Genomic DNA, 21,814 nt, shown 5'->3' with positions numbered 1-21,814 from the left:
CTTAGGGATCTTTGTCCCTGGGAGCATCAATAGCTCAGAGCAGGGTGTCCAAGTATTCACAGCTGAGCAAGCAACCACCTGAGAACCAATAACAAATAACAAGGTGAGATGTGTGTCCGCAATTATGTCTCCTGAGGGCTTAGGTGCTTAGACGTAGATTTAACTCATGCATCCTTCAAGGCATGCAAGGTAGATGCTCAGTCTAACCTGGAAGCTGATGTTCCCTTTATCATCACTGGAGAATATGCAGAGTGTGATTCATCCCAGCCAAAGGCCTGAACAAGCATTTAGAGAAACTTCACTGGCAAAAATCTGTACACCTGGAGAATTTTACAGAGATTTTAATGGCTGTATATTTGGAAATCAAGTGTTTAATTTCAACCTGATAAAATCCAACTTTTGCAACTGCATCTGTGCACTGAGGCACTAAATCTCAGAGCCCTGTCTGTCCAGCAAGGATACCAAAGTCCCTTTCAACAACAAAGTTCAAGTGGAGAAGCAGATTTCTATGAGTTACTCAGATGTTACAGCAATGTGCTGTACAAGTAACTAGGAGAGATACTTTACATCAAAGGAAATAGAGAGTCTTCTTTGTAACTTGCCTTGCAGCTAGCCGCCTCTTCAATTTACCGGTGAGGATGTTATTATTCCTTTCCACATGTTTAAGTGAAAAGCCAAACTGTGCCCACTAAATTTCTATAAGCTTTCTCTATTCCTGTATCACAATACTGTGACAGTGGCTCCTAGAAATATTAGCATGGGTGTATTAGGCAAAAATTTCTTTAAAACATTTTACTTTCTGCAAACTTTGGCCAGCCTTAAGGAAAAAAGAGAAATAAGACCTATGAATTGGTACCCAGTACATCATGTTGAACTGTAGGCCCAGCAACGTCAGCATATCAAGGAAAATAGCTCTAGGGAGCTCTAAACATCATGCAGCAGAGAGAAATTTTGTATAGTGCGTATATATTTGACTGCCTTTCTTTCTATATTGTTATTGTTAAGCTCTTTGCTGTTTAACCTGTGTGGTACAGTACCTGTCAGTCTCTGTTGTACCTGAAAGTTTCTGCAAACAAACAGCATTATGATAAACCTCTTGAGTGTCCCCAAGGCATTTTTTCTGCCGCAGGAAACCTGAGGTCACTGTGCAGTCAGTCCTGCAAATATCCCCCGACTATCAACTAAGAGGGCACAAGTCTGCATAGTGTGACACTGGAACGCTTTAATAAAAACTCACAGTACAGAGCTTTGGGAATCAGCATCTTTAGCAAGTTTGTGAAGTCTTTTCATTTCTTCTAAGTATCAGGAAAAGAACTGTGTATGTCAAACTGTCAATATGCAGAAGAAATAGTCCCTGAGCACACGCTGTCGGAGAACAGAGAAGTAGCAGTTAAGAGTCCTGCTTCCTTATTATGATCCACCGATGACTCTTGTGAAAGTACTTGCTTCTTCCAAGGGTGAAGCTAGAGGGAAGTGAATGATCAGCTTGGATGAAATACACAAATAAATAAAATTAAGCATTGTTTTTTCACTGATTGAGATTGGAGATCTCAATCTAAGGCATGGAAGCACCTAAAAATGAGATGCTGAGAGAAAGAAAACAATTATTTTCTGCTTGCCATTAACAAGCAATGTTCAGTCATGTTTTGGAAAGTAGGGCCTCAATCCATCTAGCTGTTGTTCAGGAGGATGAATGTTTTCCTAAGATGCGTACCCTCCTCCTTCCCCTTCCTCTGTTCCAATTCCATACCATCAGATGGTATGGAACATCCCTTTGGCCAGCAGAAATCAGCTGTCCTGGCAGTGCCCCCCTCCATATCTCTTTGCCCACATACAGCCCAGCAGCTTTGAGGGAGGCAGCCTTGCTGCCGTGTCCAGAGTGCTTAGCAGGAATCAAAACATCAGACATCAAGATAAAAAAAACATCAGCTATAGAGCACAGCACTATATGGGCTGCTGAGAAGAAAGCTGTGTCCCAGACAGACCCAGCGCAATACCTTAATGGCCATGATATGGACCAGATCCCTGCCTCCCGTCCATCCTACTCAAATCAAGATGGTTACTGGAAATCAGAACACTGCCTTGCCAACTAGCTTTCAAAATAATCAGACGTCACAGAATAACTTCTCTTATTTTACAATTTGGGCATAATAGGTAGAGCCATATCCTATAGTATATAGTGTAAGGGAACATGAATATGTTCTATTTATAAATCTTAATGATGACACATAAAAACACCGTTATCCCAGGTTTTATTTCTGAGGCAAGCAATAGAGAAAACCTTAATCCGTATAAACGACTTAGACAGATGTGCTGAGAAAATGTTGTCAGACTTGCAGAAAACACCTTATAGGTTCAGCAGACCTAAAGAATGCCTTGCTTTTAGTTGCAGCAGATCATGTAGAAACAGGAAGAGAAGACACATTCCAAAACACTCATACTGTCCTTACAAACAGAATATATATTCACAGTCACTCAGGAAACTCAAACAGGCAACCAAAGATCTGGGTGCAGGCAACAACCCCCAACCATCTTCACTGCCACAACCAAAAGCTCTGTAGTATGCTTCAAATCCCTGTGATATAGACCTGTGAACAATGCAAGCATCTCCAGTTCTTTCTTGCTCTGTTATTGCATTACTCAAAGGCTACATGCTTACCATAGATGGGCAGTTCTCAACAACCCAAAGGCTGTCTTCTCAGCCAAGCACAACGCAGCCCTTCATGCCAGCCAGGCTTCTTGGTTGCAGAAATGCCTTGCATCCATTCACCAAGAACAAACTCATTTACAAAGCAATCTGCCTGGTGTTTTTCACAACATCTCATGCCTAATAACAAGATTTATCTTGCTTTTTAGGATCCAAGAAGAAAAAAGTGTATATATATTCATGCACACAAACGAAGCATATGCATGTGCCTTTATAAACATAGATGTGAGCATATTTCAAGCGTGAGTCATTTTGTTGTTTCATATAGGAAATAAGAGCCTTCAAAAGAAAACGGTGTCATGCAGATTTCTGATACTTATTATCCCAAGTGAGATGATGAAGTTACTTTTCCACACAAAAGTGGGTGCAGTGAAAATTGTGTGCGACTTGCCAGCACATTTGTGTTTTGAAGGGTTATTGATGTGAATAGCAGGTGAAGTGTAAAGAAAAGGCTCCAGCTGTTTCTTGTTTTGAATTCTTCCTTGGTGTAAGCACTGAGAGTAAACACTGGAATAGGAAAAGTTAAACTCCTAAGCATCCCAGTTACACTCAAAGAGAACAGAATTAAAACTATTTTATTGTTGGTGCACTATGTGGTTCTGCAACATTGATTTTATTCACACATAGTGCACAGCTGTTTATTGAGTCTGACCCTTGAGGGGATGCCAAAGAAACACTGGAAATGAAACCACTCCAAAAAAAAAAAAAAGACAGTTTTCCTTTCCTATTTACTTGATAGATGTTTCATATTAAAAAAAGATCAGAAAAAAAGAAGGAAGTATTTCTTATATAACAATGACTTGCAAATCACTGTTTAAAATATTAGCATAATTATATCAATACTTCTGATGTTTTCCTCATCTTATCCTCCTGAAGAGTTGCTTTCACTAAAAATAAACACTGTGGAGAAGCTACCTTTGTCACTGTTCAGGAGACTGTAAAATAGAACTAAGCATCACTGTCCTTTATTAGAATGATGTAACCACACCAGTTCACTTCCTTTACTGCCTTAAACATTACTATAACCAAGCTTAAGTATGTCATTCCTATTCCGTTTGATAGTTTTGTCAGAATAAGAAATGTAAAATACACAATGGACTCAAATAGAGACTGAAATACAGTGAGCACAGGCAAATCCCTGCAGATCCAATTCCGCAGGCAGGGAAGATGACTGGGAAATTGTTCAGTGCTTTTAGCTACAGACTTCTGTAGACCCGCTCCTTATTTAAACTCTTCTTCAGACAAATACTCCCATAATTGGGATATAAAAACTTAAAGGCATGAGCCAGCATTTTGCAACTGAAACTTTTATTTTAATTAATAACAGTGAAGAAAATAATTGTACTTAATAAATGATGCCTTTATCCCCTTTCCACTTGCTTGCCAACAGGCACCAATGCCAAGAGCTGCCAGGTAAAAGCGATTTCCATAGCCACCAATTCTGTCACACAATTCATTAAAGCAAAGGAAGTTCTATCAATTTTAAATGACAGACCTCTATATTTCAAGACTTTCTGGATAAATCAGTTTTAAGAATTCCTTTTCCATTCTTTTATATTACAACCAACTCAGCTTTAGTGTATGTGCCAAAATATTAAATTTATATTCTTTGAATAAGGATAGAGGAGGGGTCTAGTGAATAGAGAAGTGCTTTTTATTCCTAAAGGTCAGTAGGATACAATCATAAACTACTGCAAAGAAGCTACAGCAAAAACAGTGTTTGAACCTCCAGGAGGTTTAAAGAGCCAGGTCAAGGGGACTTGCTAGAACACAGAAACCAAGTTACGGCTGTCAAGAACTGTCATGATAGTTCAAACTCAAAGTTACTTGAAGAAAGAGCCAGTGGAAGGTCTGAATGATTAAACAACTATGAAAAGCAATTTGCAGATCTTTAAGAAACCTGAAAAAAGGTAAAATATTATTATTTTCCAACTGGACCATTACACCAGTGCTAAAAGAAATGCAGATTTTAATTAAAAAATAATTGCATATGCAGTTCAGAGTTAGTGAGAAATGTTTCTCAATGTGTTAACTTTCAGATTACTGCACCAAGACAAATGGGTACAGGTTTTTCTTCCTTTTTAAGTCATCTAAGCTGGAGGTCAAATGTTTGGATAAAAGTAAGTCTATGCAAATTTGCCTTTTGTTGTATGTAGACTATCTTTTCCTATTATATTATTTCTGAGTTTTATTTTAAATTTATAATGCTCTTAATCTTCTCCTCCGTGATATCTACAGGAACAAGGACAATGGTGGAAACCTTCAGCCTGAATAGTTCAGCAGCTTAGGCCAGCACACACATTCATCAAATGCAAATAAAGTCCATGACAGTCTGTGTTATTCTGATTTATTTCAACAAATCTCAAAAGCTATATTTAAAAAAAAAATAATCTCAGTAAGTGGTTTAATATTTTGATGCAATTAGCGCTCTTCTTTGGCTTAAGCATACTGTCCAATCATTAAATAAGCTTACCAATCTCATTGCCCTTTACAGAATCTACTGAAAGTCTTTTTCTCTCAAATACACAGAAGAAAATAGGGCAAATTTAAAAAGGAAGGAACGAACAAGCCGCTCAAAGAACCACAGAATGGCAGGGGTTGGAAGGGACCTCAGAAGACTGTCATTCAACATTGCTCTTATTGAGCAAGTGTCCCACTCTGTACATAGTCCCCTGCTTATGATCTGCCAATCTGTTCAGAGAAGCTGATTGAGATGCACTTATTTTCATGGTGTAACAGCTGTGCACAGAAATCCAAAACATGGATTGTATTTTGCTTTCACCACTGTTGAAACATACCACTGTGCCCACATCTGCTGTTTGGTCTCTATAAATGTTCAGCAACCACTGAAGAATACCAATGGGTGCCATGTCTTCCACACAGAGGAATTCAATGACACAGCTTTTCTTCATATGCATTTCCTTGTCAGGCAACCATTTTGCCAAACTGCTGGTCTACTGCCATTTGTCACATAGAAACAAAATATAACAGAATACTGGTGGGAAGGTTCAACTTCTACTGCCGTACCACTAACACCCACCTCTAATGCAACAGGCCAACATAATAAAATAGGAAGCATTACTTTCAAAGCAGCCCTCATACTTCAAAACATAGGGAAAAATCAGATGTACCGTAAGAGAGTTTTTGAGAAGATGGGAAAGTGTAGAGTGGAAGTCATTATCTCAGAGATCAGCAATAGACAGAAAGAACCCTCTGATAACAGTAACTATTTCTTTTCTTCCAGAGCATCTCCTCACACTCCACAAAATTCTCTCCCTGCTTAAGCAAATATTTGGCTTGTCCTCTAGCCCAAGTCATATGACACTTGTCTTGTCTTGAGCCTTAAATCCACTTACTCTTTTCTCAAACAAGCAGCATTCAAAATTATCTTCTATCTGGATATGCCTCAAGAAGCAACAGGGCCAGTATCCCTTCTTTTGTGCAAATTACCTTCACGATGAAAAGACAGGAATCAACCATCCACAATGCAGACCAAAACTGCTGTAACCCCTATGAGGTCCTTCTGCTCAACATCCTCACTCCTCACCTGCTTGCAGCTTTCATGTTACACTTTCCCACACAGACATTTTCAGTTGATCCAAATCAATTCATCCTCAGTTTTTCAGCTACCATCCTGCTGAAACTAAACAACCTGTTCTGCAGTTTCAGCCTCTCATTCCCTTCGTTCACTTACAGTCAGCATCCACACTTACCATCCCTTTCCAGTTAACTAGACCACAGCCCAAAAATAGCATTACAACTGATCAGAGAGAACTGAGCAGTTTTAACCTCCTGCCCCATTACTGAAACTCCACAGCCAGACTGGTTATAGGGCAATAGTTATAGTTATGGTACAGAACAATTAGTAACAGGGCTAAGTTCTCATCTGTTTCTTTGTCCTCCTCGTTGCATAGAACTGGAAAATGGTGAAGTTCCCACTTAATTATTCCCCTCCACATTAATGAATGGTTAGCTTGGAAAACCAATTTACTCCATAAATTTCAAGATTCTTACAGACAACACTGCCTTTTAGTACTTGCATTTAAAGAACTTCCACTTACAGAAAAGCATGTAATTACGTCTTTGCTATTAATCGTGCTACAAAAAGATAAATGTCATTTAAACCTTCTGTAAATTCTAAAGACCAAAGAGTTTTCATAACCAGGTCATTTTAAATAAAAAAAGATAAGAATTTTTTTATTTTATTTTATTTTTTTTTAAATCAAGATTAGTCAATTCCGTGCCACTTAAGATAAAAAGACAGGTAGATGATAAATTTAACTTCAGAACATTCCATCACTTCATGAAACAATTCAGCATTATGTTGCTAAATCTTATGCTATATGTTATTTTTCCCCCACAGAATTAAGTCTTTGCTTCCTCAGATCAGCTTGAGAAACTTTTCAATGCAAGAATTATCTACGAAAAGAACCAAATAAAATAAAATAATAATAACAATTTGGATTTTTTTTTTTTGTAGAAATGGCTTCTTAAGCAGATAATTTCTTTTGTCTTCACGATCTCAGTTCAAGGTTAGTGCAAAGTCTCCACCTGGTGGTGAAAGAGAAACACTTTGCAACCTGTTCAACATACTCTTTCAGTCAGTCCCCTATTCAGTCAAGCCACCCTCTCAACTTGTTTATTACCATTAAATAAGGAATATATATATACATTGCTTATATACATACATACATATATTCCTTATATACATACATGTATGTATGTATATATGTACTTATAGATACGTAGATTCAATTACATCCCCACTTTACCAGGTTTTCATGATATCCTCAAATGCCTTCCAGGTCTGTAATTTTGCACTGTCACTATTGTCAGACACTATTTTGTTAAGTTTTGTTACTCCTTTTTGATACGTACAACCCTCAAGGAGCTCAAACACATGGAAAAAAGAGGGCCTGAAAAAAAAATCTACAAATCTCCTGCCGAAAATGAGAATTTCACAGCTCATTTGGAGAAAAGAAATGACATTCCATCTGAGATAAAGAAAAAACAACACAATGTTAACTAAGAACAGCTAAGAAGGTCCTAAATTTAACCTACCAGTATCACTTGAAGTAGAAAAATCTTATCACGGTTTTAAAGAAAGCAGTCTGTGGATTCCCCTTTGCCATGCACGATGGCTGAGCAGTCACTTCATAGGGTTGCACTGGGTGAAAATACACCAGCTGTATTTCAGGACTGACCAAAAGAAAAAGAAATTCAAATTAAGAATTAAAAAAAAAAAACAAAAAAAAAACACCACAAACCTCATCATCACTGCTGAAACATACTATAAACCACAGTTTTCTCTTGCTGAAAGCATTACAACTATTCTGCAAACTTAATGCAAACTTCAGGATATTTCCAGCAGCAACTTAATCTTCTCTCTCTTCAAATCTTCTTTGAAATATTCTATTCTTGTGCATGATCCAGCTCTTTATCATTAACTTTCAGCACCCCTGGTCACCTAAGCCCACCACTAGCAGAACTACTCCTCGATTTTAACAGGGACAAAAATAACAACACACCATAATCACCGTGACAGGTTTGGATCTGATGATGTGAAATTAAACAAATGCTTATACTTCCTTTGCCAGATACTTGAATTCATACTGCAAAACTGTACATTTACAGCTTATTGGTCCTTTGTTAATTTTGAGAGTTTTGTACCCTGAGAACTTCCATACACAGAAAGAAACCCACCAAGTAGAATAGACTAATGCAAATTTTCCCTTCATGAAAAATCTCATAACCACTCCAGATGAAACCATCTCCTTTTGAGGAAGTAGAGGGCACAGCCTGTCAACTCAGGCTGCTGTAGATGTCTTTTGATGCTGAAGCTCCTATAGACTTTTCTTTTGGGACTGTTCCACTTTCTGTGACATACCTATATAGCCTCCGAGGTAGAGAAAAACTGTATCTGGATTTTCACAGTACAACTTCAACATAAACTTTCAAGCTCCCTCATATATTCATCCAAACCATGAACAAAGTAGTGCAGAAAGAGGAGCACCTATAAAACATTCTCATGGAAGAATAAGACTTTCCTAGATGCACTGCATAACAGAATAAATTATTTCAGAAGCAAAAAATACCTCTGAGGTCATCTCCTTCAGCCTCACAGGAAACAACCTAAGCTTGTTCCCTTAAGGCACTTTCATCTAATCTAGTTTTAAATAAGACATATAATGAGGCTTCTACAGCTTCCCCTGGGAACTTATTCTACAGTCTAATAGAACTAATTATCAGGAAGTTTAAATTATTTCTTAACTTCCTCCTATTACTTCTAGTTATATATATTTCATACAGTAGAAGTTTTTTGTGAAATACAGTAAATATACTCCTTTTTAAAAAGAAAATCGCTACCATTGTTAGCAAGCTCATGGATTTCAAAGTTTCCTTTCATAAAGGAATTTATTCCTGATGAAAAGTTACAAGGTAAGATCTCAGTAAACAATTCTCTATTTTTATCTATATAAGAAAAATAACAACACTGTAATGTAACCCACTCCAGAATCTGTGTTACACATCCTAAGGAGCTGTCAGGTGGGCACTCATTCCCCTAAACTGAAAACCCCCTTTTTAAGAGATTTAGAGTATGCTGATAAGTAAAAGGGGCAAAAACTTACCGTACAATTCTAACTGCCTGGATGGAATAAACAATTATTGATGAAACAAGCTCCCAGTTTATTATGAATTTATTTAGGAATGGAAAAATCCATGGCCTCACCAGGACAACTGTGCCAGAGCTCAGCCAGTCTCGCTGTGAATCTTAGGAGTCCCTTCACTGCAACTGTGTGTGTCTAATTTGCTCATTCAATGTTCCTCAAGCATCCTCCTTGAATATGGAAAACATCAATTTTGGGAGAGAAGACAGAAGAAATAAAATGACAGCAATGGGCTTAATTTTAAAAAATACATCAAAATTATTTGAAAGAAAAATAACAACATAAATTAAGGCACATGGACTAAGCTTAATGAATTATTCCAGTAGGCATTAGGCAGAACTGTAGTTGTTTTATAAAAACCCTTATTTAGCAGCTTTTTCATTCCCTCCCCTTGAAACTGTTTCATCGTGGATAAATAAATGAACAGGTCACAGCACCAAGGCTTTAAACACCAGGTAGTCCTATGCCACAGCAGCTAGGCTACAAACCACACCTGTTGCCTAAAGAATACTGAGTGCCTTGCTATATACACAATGTTCTCTCTTCTTAATAAATAAGAAAACACCATGCAGGAGCCTTTACTACATTGCTGTTTAGTAGGAATTTATTCTTAGAACTCCGAGTGCCTGACCAAGTGCTGTAAACAGTGCATTGCTCATCACTGGAAAAATCAGCATTACCTTCTTATGTGGTGGATGTTTTATGAGTGACTGCTCACTATGAGTGATTTATAGACACGCAGCTCAAGAAAATAACATTGCGTTGGCAGAAGTGCTTGCTTATACACCACATCAAAAAAAACAAGCTCTAGAAAAGCATCAAGTTTACAATGCATCCTTATGGTTTTCCCATTCAGTATACAGATCAAATTCCTCACTGTCCAGAGTTTTCCCTGGACACTTTACAGGAAACCTTGGCTCTTCCCAAGGTATCTGTTTCCAGGACAGTAAACCCAAAGATCAGATTCTTCATTATCTCTGGAATGAAGTTAGTTAGTCCTTCGTTGGACCTAGTGCCATAGAGCTCTTGCTGTGACTTCCTAACATGCACTAAATAAGGTACGCTGAGTTTCTGCCAATTCTAGAGGGCCAGCTGTCAGGGCAGACTCAGCAGTCCATGCTATAACAAGAGGCAGATGCTTCAGGACACACTCTAAACAACTGGAGCCAAACAGAGATACGTCTCAAGGACCTGAAACACAGAGTACAAGCACCCGAGATGCGGCCCTACTACAGCCATCTTACACTGCAGGCAGGTGGTTTTACCATCCCATAGCTCCTTATGAAGTCAGAAGCCCAGTTTGTCTGTTTGTTAGCAAAGTTCTATCTCAAAACACAAAAGCAGGCTTCTCCCTCTGCCTCCCCCCATCTCTCCCCTTATTTCTTTCAGGTATGTACTCGATTCACAGAGCTATCAGTCATTTGAGTTCCCTTGCTGGAAGCAGCCTACTCTTGTGGAAAAGGATCCAAGATTAATTAGGGGAAACCAAGAGTGTAAAACACAGGAAACATGACCAGATTGTGAAAGTCCTGTGTCTGCTCCCACAGTTGTTTCATCAAGGAGTGTTTCATATACAAATACCTAAGAATTCATTTGAGCATAGGCTTTCCCCTGCCCAAGGAATAACTTAGCTCCTGGACTAGGCTCCTGTGGCTAGAGAGACGTAACGTGGCTCTTTAATATTTTTTGTTCAGTAAAACAGCTTCAAGGGGGTAAGTAGGAGACTTACAGCCTGAAAGTGGGAAATTAGAGATGAAGGTCTGAACCCTTGGAGGCAAAATGGGAAATACAGGCTTAATGCAAAGGTAAGTGAAATTCCACATTGTATGGTATGTCAGATTAGAGGAGATCAGTGGTTTCATGGCTTGAAAGAAAATGAACATAATTAAAAAGCTTGATCATATATTATGTATTAAGTTCAAGCTCCTGTGAATCAGGGTGATTATACACTAAAGAATTAATCAGAATCAAAGTCTGTCAAAGTGTTTTCACTCTTAACACCTTGGTATTCCTTTAAAGTAGGAAAAAAATATACTGAACTCATTTAAAAACCACTTTTACTCCATTTCTTTTTATTTGCAGCATAATCGTTTCACAGAAATGGGTGCAGTTATAGTTGAGGGTCACACAGTTGGATTCCTGATGTTTACTGCTCACTAAAAAATTATGCTGCAGAGACAATTTTAATTCCTTCATTATGCAGATCTAGACGTGGCAGTACTAGAAATATTCTTATTAAAACTGCAGGTATAATCAAGACGGCTCTCCCTAAAGTCAGTTCAGAGACAGATAAATATTGTCATGATTTTCTCCATAATATTTATTATAATAAAATATGAAATCCCTTCATCAAGGGAAAGAAATGAGATTTTTTCAAGCATGTCCAAATAATCAGAAATAGAAATTTACTGGGAATCAGTGGGAATGTGTATTTTTGAGTGCGATGCCATACCCAGTCTAAACACAGTATCTACATATCTACAGAAATCAGGAATCCAAGACACATTCTTGTATCAGCCCCCCTCTAATGTACCATCTACTTTATTCTCCCCCTATCAATTTTCATCTGAGCAAATGCAGCAATTTCATCAATTCAGGGAAATTTAAGAAAGGAATAAACATCCTGAAAGCTACCCAGAACGACGTGTGCATGCTCAGAACCAGCAGATGTCAGTGCAGCCTAAACATGGTTCATCAGAAACCAGCTGCCTCTTCAAAAACTGAAACATCCTCATCACAATTCCTCTTTAAGAGGTGCTGCCACCACATAAACATCTCCTAAATGAATCCAAAAGATGCAAAGAATTGCAAACAAGTGTTTCCTGCTACCCCAAAACGCTGAATTACTGTCATTACTGGATCTGTCAATAAGGATGTCACAATGCAAAACAGGGCATTTGGCAGTTTGAACACTCTCCCCAGTTCCACATGCTTGAACAAACACAAGGAAGCAACTGCTGACCCCACACTACACAGTGCTCAGTGACCAGTACAGGATCACTTTCCCTCAGTGAAATAAGCACCTTTTGCTCCTCCCTTTCTATCCAGCCACGAGCATTCAAAAGATGCAAGGACATCAGGCCCACCTTTCTATCTGAGAGCTGAAAACAGGCTATAGAAAGAGTTTGTGAATGGCTAAATAACAGGAGGAGGCACTTGAGAAAACTAACAGCTTGCATCAACTGTAACTGTTTCCTTAGGAGATCAGCCTATAAAAGGAGAAATGTTGAAAGAAAACTTTAAGATAGACTAGATAGATAACAATATTCTTAAATAAGAAGGCACAGACATGGCTTCAAACTTTCTCCAGTGCATTCACCAACCACAGAGGTCAAAGAGTTTCAAAACATACAGAATTACTTAGGCAAGGCATGTTGCACACAGAAGATAAGCATTTTTTATTCATATCAAAAAAGCCAGAACACTTGAATACATCAACATACATGCAGACATTTCAATTCCACGTAACTGGTTCTTTATCAGTCTTACGTATGTTAAACAAGAACAAAAAAACAAACAAACAAAAAAAAACCCGAAGGAATCAATGTCATGTATAAACAAGTAATTTCCAGAAAAATACCAAGGAATGCCACTAAATGATAAGCAGTTTCCAGTTGTGTTTTACCAAATTGAAATAATATTTTTTTGCTCAGAATTACACTTGCTAAAAAGGAAAAGTCATCTATATCCCCATATCTTTCTTCTAAGTAATAATTTATCTCAACTGTATCACCCTTTTAAAAAAAAAAAAAAAGAAAGAGAAAAGAAAAAAAAAAAAGGAAAGAAAAAGGGCTGTTATGCCTAAAGTTGAGGGTAGGGGAAGTGCTCATTAAAGGAAGAAGACTGAGAAAAAAATCCATTGTTAGCACCCCAGTAACACCTGCAATATAACACTATGATGCCCTTTTCAAAAGGTATCAACGTCAATGGCCAAAGTCGTCTTTAGGTACTGTATAATCCTGAAAATACTTTTTACTGTTTAGTTTTTAACTTAAGCAGCTTGGTTATCAGTCCAAGAAAAACTGCTATCTCTGACCAGACTCATTATGCACTGAAAATAAAAGGCAGAGTCTCACAAATACACCTAGCATGCAATCTGCATAAATCAGAAAGATTTATTTTAAATCACTGTCATTACCAGGCTCCATTTCATAACAACAGATAAGCACTGATGTACAAACACAGCCAAATTAAACCGGTATATTTCACATTATTAAAAATCAAATTTAAAAATACATAGGCTGTATATGAAACACTACACAAACAGAATGGCCATTTAAATACCCAGATGATCTTTCAAAACACAAAGACAAGCAAGATGTGCTGTTACAACTGAGTGATAACCAGAAACTAGAACCACAGTTCACCAACCCTTAGAACAACCACACAGAGGCATTTAAACTAAGTCCCACTTGGAACTACAGGGAGGTTAGTATCAACAAAGTCAACAGAAAGTTGAGTTTTTCTTATGCAGTAGTTATTTTTCTAAACCTGAAGTTCAGTTATTATTGAAGCTCTCTAACAGTTTCACACCACTGTCATTAAAGACTGAGGTTTAACAGAATCACAACCAGTGCTTCTGGGAGTACTCTGGGAGAACTCAATTTTACCTTTAATGTCAACACACGGCTGAAAATGTCCTTCATAGTGTAGCCTATGTGTATTAATTCCTTCATAGTGTAGCCTATATGTATTTTTTTTTTCAGTCTTATGTGAACTCAGATCTTTTTTTGGTGACATATCAGCACCCTCTTCATCAGACCCCATTTTTGAAGCTTTACCACAAATCATCCCATGCTTCAGATTCTTTTTTCCTGATGGAATTAAAGCAAAGAAGTGTTCGGTTTAATTATAATCGAGTTCTCAACTTCTACTACAATTAGAATTTGTGTTAGGTTGCAAATGCAGTTTGGCTGATTCATTTCTATCAACTGAAAGTAAGGCTGCACCCACTTGTAGAGTAGACTGCATGGCCAGCAGCAACTAAGGAATGAGCTATATTACTCTCCTCATACAGGACATCAACCTCTAATCTCATTCCAGGGCCATAGTGGTTAAAATGAAATATCAGACCTGGTTTACCAAGAAGCTCTTGAAACAGAAGTTTGGCTTCACTACTCCAGTATTCCCCTGCAGCAGGAACTGTACCATGTAAAGAGCAAGAATATGCCAAGCGTGGTAAGTAAGACAGAGCTTCTGGAATAACTTTAAGTTTATGGATAGCTGAATAAGGGATGCTCTTCAGAAAGCCATAATCAATAAACCTAAGAACAACAGACTGACTTGTCACTTCACTGATCTCTGCCCTGTTCCACTGTGCTTCCAGCCCCAACTGAATCAAGCAACTAGTACCAGGAGCTACACATTCTTCAGGTAAATCAGGCAAGTTCTCAGGAACATCAGGGAGCAGCAAAGTCAACTTCTTCATGCAATCAAATGTGTCTTCAAACTGGACATAGAAGTTTGAAGGATCAGTAACCATAGTTGCAAACCCAGGATACCTTCTGCCACTTTGCAGAGGTGTCCACGTGATTGAATTTATCCTGACACATTTAGCAAACTCCTTACAGTCCACATTAATGCATTTTTCCAATCTAATAGTCTGACAAAGACTTAAAGGCTGATCCAAATATTCAATAAGCAGAAATTCCCCTATTAAGATTTCTACTTCCCAGATATGAGAGGATTCCAAATATCTCAGAAACAAGATCCTTATTTCATGATTTAGGAGTGCATTTACTACAGGGACAAATGGAATACTCCGCTTTTTAAACCAAACCCATTCACAAAACACAGCTTGTTTAGGAATTCTTTTCATCTCATTACTGAGAATCTTTGCATTATTTAAGGACACCACCTCATAGTTACCATAATCTATGAAATACACCAGCATTAACTTCTCCCTGATAAATACCTTTATCACTTTTGAGCGATACCACTTCAAGTTCCTTTCAGATTTTGTCATGCACTCCAACCCTTCTTCAATGCATTCCACTGCAAGCAAATCACTTACTTGTGCTTCTTTAACCAGCATTACATTTAATTCATTTAATACTTGCAAATTTCTAACTAACTGCACATTAAATTCTCCACCCAATGAAACATTCATTATTTCTGCTCTTTCTACTTGTTCAGAATTTAGGTCTTGAGGAGGGATATATAAATGCGTTTCAAGAGTATTTTTCATCTTAGTAGCACTATCTTCCCTTTGATTCTCTAGGCCATTCATACACTTCCCATCCCAAGGATTATCATCTGTAACCTGAATTTCTTTTGCTATACTTTCCCAATCATGCACTGGTTTGTTTTGCAATTCTATCTTGCCTTTTCTCTGCGGAAGGTCATACGACAAAGACTCTCCATCACAATTTATATCCACTTCCCACTGCTCTCCATGTTGTTCTATGAACTTGCAAGTTACTGGCTTACTGTTTATTTTGCTTAGAAAATAGGAAGTATCTTCATCAGTCCAGCTTCCATCAGAAGGTTTCACTTTGCTAAGGAAACAATGAATGCTGAGCCTCGGAAAAGTTAACAGCTTCCTTTGAATTCCACAGATTTTGGAAGGGCTTACAACCGCTGTATTACCATAGTCAATGAACTCAACCTCATATGAGTCTCCTGATCTCAGAGCTTTTATAACAGCCCTGTAGTAAAAACTGTCAGCAGCATCCTCTGCTAAAATGAGATCCCCTACCCTGAGCTCATCTAAGCCATTTTCACGATGGGTATTCAACATGCTTTCATTTAATTCTTCTTCTAGTTGAATTACTAAGTTTTCATCCTCTACAAACTGAATGTAGAAACTTGATGGATTATTTATGTGAGAAACATATACTTGCACTTCAGAATTCACCTGAATATCACGTGGAGAAAGACTAATTAATTCAGAAACATTCTCACTGCTCCTTCCCCATTGACCAGTGTTAGTTGGTCTCTCAGTATAAGGTTCAGAGGGAGCATTTATAGTTATTCCATTCAAGTCTGAAAGATGACACTGTGATAGAGATGCAGACTTTCCATCCAGAGTTTTCTCTTTGTGTTCCAGAACAGCACAGACAGTTTCTCGAAAATCTGGCTCTTCACTGTCCTCCAAACTAAATGGTCTGGAGGACTCACTTTTCAGTTCACACATGCTACCATCAGTTTGCTCTTCATCTCCAAAGTCCTGTTCTGCTCCTGTCTGGCAATATTTATGTACCTGACGTACCTGTGTAGTTTTCAATTTATTTCTTCCACGATTTTTAGCATTTCCTTCATTAACTTCTTTGTCACCTTCCACCTGATGATTTCCAGCAAACTGTTCTGTATAATCCGTAACAACTGCCAATTCCTCCAATATTTTTTCTTCAATTTTCTGACCCACTTGGAGCTGTTCATCATACAACTCCACAACAATCTGGCCATTTGACTCTCTAGATACAATCACAGCCCTCAGCAGTTTACCAAGGAAAGTCTCCTCAAACCACCTAATAACACCTGCTGGAACATTTTTCTCCCTAAAATCTGACAGACGGCATTTAATAGCTTGCATGGGTGTGAATATAAGGTCAGTGGCAGAGTCTGGAAGAGGCATCACCTGGTCTCTCTCTGTCATTTGCTTATTTCCAAAATCCACAAAGTCAGCATATAAATAGGGTGTTGATTTCATAGGAGTGACCAAAGCTCTGTAAAAGAGACCATCTTCAAAATATCTAGCTATACATAATCGCATATTGCTAGTATAACATTTTGTGTGATCCAGCAGCTTGCTTGTTTCACTAACCTTCTTCATCAATGCCTCTACAGTATCAGTGTTTCGATTAAGCTGGCAATAGAATTTTGAAAAGCTGTGTATGTGAGTTATGTAAATTTCTTCCTCGCTTCCAATTTTTATATTAAAAGTTGAATAGAAAAAACTGTACAGAGAACCCAGAGGTAGAAGCCTTTGTAATTCAATACAGTCAGAGTGGTTAAGACCACATTCCCTGAGAAACTCCTCCGCACCAACAAACGGAGTCCGTAAGTCAACTATATTGCACAGACTGCTTGGACTAAGAAGAACAAGAGCATAGACAGTGCAAGTCAGCGGCCCAACAGAAGTAGAAATGAAGTCTTTAAAATGTCTACACACTTCTTCAGGCCAATTAAATGCATCAGTCTGTAAAGGTACATTTCTAAGCGCACACTGAAACGCTTGACTTTCCAGAGTTAAGAAATCTGGAAGAATGGCTTGAAGATCATTAAGTACAACTCTTTCCCGATAGCCATAATCTACAAAAATCACATCAACTTCACTTGGAGATACCTGCTGCACAACAGCTGCTCTGTACCACTTCCCATCTTTGGGACATTTGACAACACAGGCAATCTGTCCAGTTTGGTAAGGGTGGGTATGTTTCTTATAGTAAGTCTGGATTTGCTTCATTAAGGTATCCAGCTCAGGCAGTTTATTTTGCAACTGGCATGAAAAATCTGCTGGGGAAACACTGTAAGAACACACCACTTCAAAAACAGCTCCTGGTTTAAACACAAACTCTTTGTAACGTATTTTTTCCTCAGGCTCCAATTTATGATTTTCAGAGATAACACCTTTTCCAAACGAGGGCAGTGTAACAGACTTTCTCAGCACAGAAGGCATACTCAGTGTTTTTTCCTTATGAACTACCTGTCTATTTTGTGATGTATTGTTTCTCTGAGTTTTAGAGGCATACCATGCATTTACATGTTTATGTCTAGATCTGCTTTTATTCCGGGCTTGGATTTTTTTGGGCACATTTACAGCAGAATCTGGTTTTTCCCAGTATTCTGCATATCCTGCCTGAACCATAAGTGCAGCAACACTGCGTTTCTCAGAAGCAACACTATACAATGCATTAACAGTGTATTTATTTCCTTGCTTTCCAATGACCTGAAACATCAGTACTCTGTTAGATACGACCTCTTTAAAGAAATCATTCTCCTTTTTAACCCATGTATCATCAACAGGAAAAGCACAAGCAAGTTCACAACACATGGCTAAAGCTGGCAAATTAGAAAACTCCGGAAGCAGTGTTTTCACATCATAAGAAGGTACTGTATCTGTGTTCCCAAAATCCAAAAAATAAACAGTAACATTTACATCAAGCACTTCAGTGACAATACCTCGATAATAATGTCCATCTTTGCTATACCGGGCACAGCACAGTAATCCAGGTTCTGGGTTTTTAAGGACTCTTTCCTCTGCTCCACACTGATTATACACATCTGCAATATTTTCAGTCAAAGCTTGAAACTCATTCTGATACGCACATGTTTGGATCCAGAAGTTGGATGGGTTTATGACGTACACCACAAAAGCAGCATGATGTGAATTCATCTGCATTTCTAAATATTTGCAATGATTTGATAAAGACTCACTCCATTCAGGTAAGCAGTTTTTTGTCTGTCTATTTCCAGACAAATTCTCACACAAATCGTGAGAACTGGGCGTAAAGCACACAGTATGTGCTTTGCAACTTACACCAATGCTGGTGATTTTGGTTTCCAAAGGTGAGACACATAAGGCAGATGCTTCATTCAACTTTTCTGGATGCTCAGTGTTAATTCCAAAATTTTCATCTGCCAAGGAAATGTAATACAAGTGATCACTGGCATCAAATGAATTAACGTAAACACATACAGAATTTTGGCCTGCCAAGGCCCGTATAAATCTTTTCAGCTGAGGTTTTATTACTGCCTTATCATGATTACGAAAACAAGACAATGCACATGGAAATGAAATCATTGGCAGTGACATGAACTCTGCTAGAAGCTTCTGAATACAACTAGATGGCACAGCTTCAATGTTACCAAAATCCATAAACCACACTTCCACAGACAAGTCTGGTAGAAGCTGTCTTATCACTCCTCTATGCCACTGCCCATTCTTCCTTTTGGCAGCACAGAACTGCCCTAAACAATCAGAACACGTATTATTTTTTGTGCTGATATCTTCATAATACATACACATAGCTTTGGTCAAATTTTCCAGCTCTTTTTGCCATTTCTGCATCTGACAGTAAAATTTACTCGGGCTTTCCACAGCAGTTATTTTTACACTTACCCTACTGTCAGCTGGTAGATTTGGAAAGAGAACATCTGAAAATAACCAGGAGTCTGATGGTTTCTGAGGATTACCAAAACTAAGCAACTCCTCAACTGAACGTTTCTGTTGCAGAAACTGTGGCACTGTCCTGAACTGCGGGGGAAACGCTTTTAACATTTCTACAATAAGACAAAAGCAATCTCTATCCATAAGTTTCCCTAAGTTCAGTTCAAGGACATCACCGATGATCTTCGGTACTTCAAGAACAAACAACTGGTACGATGTAACAGCTTTCATGTGACCTGTGACTTCTAATCCCACCAGTGATGAAAAATAATTGATGGCTTTCGGACTCCATTTTTCTCCAAGAGGAACTATGTTTGCAAAAACCCCCCAAACTATCATAGGTGGCAGCTGGAAAAATTTATCACAAGCAGAAGCAACATGCACTTCCTCAACCATTACCACTTGTCCAGTGTCTATAAGGAAGGTCTCAAAAATATGGCCTCTCTTTTCCAAAACTTTTCCTCTAAACCAGTTTCCTTCTTTGTCTTCCACAAAACAAGATCCACCAATGTCAACATTATCTTTTGCTTTGAATACACGTTGTATTTCTTGCTGCAGTATTTGGTAGTCAGGTTCACAACTTCCCTTGCGTTCACCCTTGAATGCTATGAGCAAGGATTCTCGACTGCACTCTGTATGGATTATCTTCAGATTCACATCTACTATGTCTGCTGAGGGACTCAGAAGTTCCATTCTGTCTGCAAAGAAAAGGTGTAAGATCAGCCTGATAATTTTCCAAACTTACACAGTAAATTAAAATACTACGTTCTCCACGGGAGATTCAGTTCAGAGTTTCACAAGAATTTATCTGCAGAAGCTTTCCCAGTCTGTTCCTTCATCCTAAATCCTGGGATGACAAAGACTCTTCTCACCCTCTTGTTTTAGTGCAAATCATTTCTTCGAATCAATGACACCTACAGCTCCTGAGATTTACTGTTTACTCCATCTTGCTCCATTACACTATCACATACAGCTGCAGTTATTTGCAAAAATTCTTTAACAGAAGGATAACAGCAGCACTCATCAAAAGCAAACATAAAGGAGTGAGTGGTCATATAACCTATATGGTCGGAAGAAATCCTATCCATATCATTCTAGTTCTACTCCACCATAAAGCTTACCAGCACATCTTGGGCTGAGGAAGGAAGAAATGATGCTATAGACATACAGCTTTTCCAGAATAGCTTAAAAACAACGCAACCAAGCAAACAACATAATTAAGTGAAACAAAATCTCTCAGTAAAAGGAGTACCAAATCCAGCTCTGACAGGTTCTTAAGCAATTCCTCCCCCCACCCCCCATTTCTCACCTCTTCCCACAATAAGACTGGTTTGCTTTTTCAAATGAATGAAAACAACCTCCAAAATACACTCTTGACTACCTGACAATAACACCTGAGAATCAAAACACAGAAGGCACAGCACTGATGCTTTGGCACCTTCTTTCTTTCAAAGAAGCATGTAACAAATGTGAACAACTTTTTATCAGTGCTTTTTTTGGCAGTTATCACAATCCATATAACAACATCACACTGCAGCACACCTATGTCTACAGCTTACAAAGTGATCCTTTCCTTCACACTCACCTACCCAACATGGGACTACTCTTTCAGTGCACGTTTGTCAGAAGGCTCAGCCTCTCTCTAACCACTCTGCATCTCTCTAGAAAAGAACAAGAAGCCATTAGGAAGTGAAACTTCTCTAAACGATCCCCAGCTCCCCCACAGCACAGCCCAGAAGGGTTAAGTGAGGGTGTGAGGAACCCACATTTACACAAAGCCACTTTTCAAACGCAAACCCACACAACGAGCCCACTGAGCACAGGGAAGGCAGAACCCCATGACAGTGGGAGGGCTCTGCCCCCCCGCCCGCAGCCCGCCCACAGCGAGACCCTACAGCGAACACCGCCATTCACAAGCACAACATCGACATGTAAGAGCCATTACAGACACAGAATGGCAGTTTTACACACCTCAGCGCCGGAGACCAGCAACGATACGAGGCGACCACCGCACCCCGATAGAGAACAAAATGGCAGCGGCCACAAGGGCACCACGAGAGACGAAGGCTCTGCAGGCGTGAGGGGCGGGACTTAGGGTTGATTGACAGGGGTGCTTGCTGAGGGCGGGAGGGATGGAGATGTGTGGGTTTAAGTTTCCTGTATAACTCTGTGGTGAGAAAAGCACAGCCGTAAAAAGAGCTGTGAAATATAACAACAAACTGCCCAGGTAGATGGAGTTGTCATCCCTGGATGCATTCAAGAAGTATGGTTTTAAGGGATGTGGGTAGTGGGCTAGACTGGTGGAGGTGGGCAGTTGGGCTACATGAT

At 38.8% G+C, this 21,814-nt stretch overlaps 1 protein-coding gene across 1 annotated transcript; it reads right to left on the bottom strand.

The window, feature by feature from the left end:
- Positions 1-13,454: 13,454 nt before the first annotated feature.
- Positions 13,455-21,582, bottom strand: TDRD15 (tudor domain containing 15). Its single transcript, XM_015859604.2, has 3 exons — positions 21,458-21,582; positions 21,076-21,147; positions 13,455-20,184 (listed from the first exon to the last, which is right to left on the bottom strand). Exons 2-3 carry the CDS (start codon positions 21,080-21,082, stop codon positions 14,303-14,305), a joined length of 5,889 nt encoding a protein of 1,962 aa, XP_015715090.1. The 5' UTR covers positions 21,083-21,147; positions 21,458-21,582; the 3' UTR covers positions 13,455-14,302.
- Positions 21,583-21,814: the final 232 nt, after the last annotated feature.

The sequence above is a fragment of the Coturnix japonica genome, chromosome 3, assembly GCF_001577835.2.
Source record: "Coturnix japonica isolate 7356 chromosome 3, Coturnix japonica 2.1, whole genome shotgun sequence".
Taxonomy (NCBI): domain Eukaryota; kingdom Metazoa; phylum Chordata; class Aves; order Galliformes; family Phasianidae; genus Coturnix; species Coturnix japonica.
The sequence above is the reverse complement of the archived record's forward strand: the minus strand, read 5'-3'. Positions and strand labels throughout refer to the sequence as shown.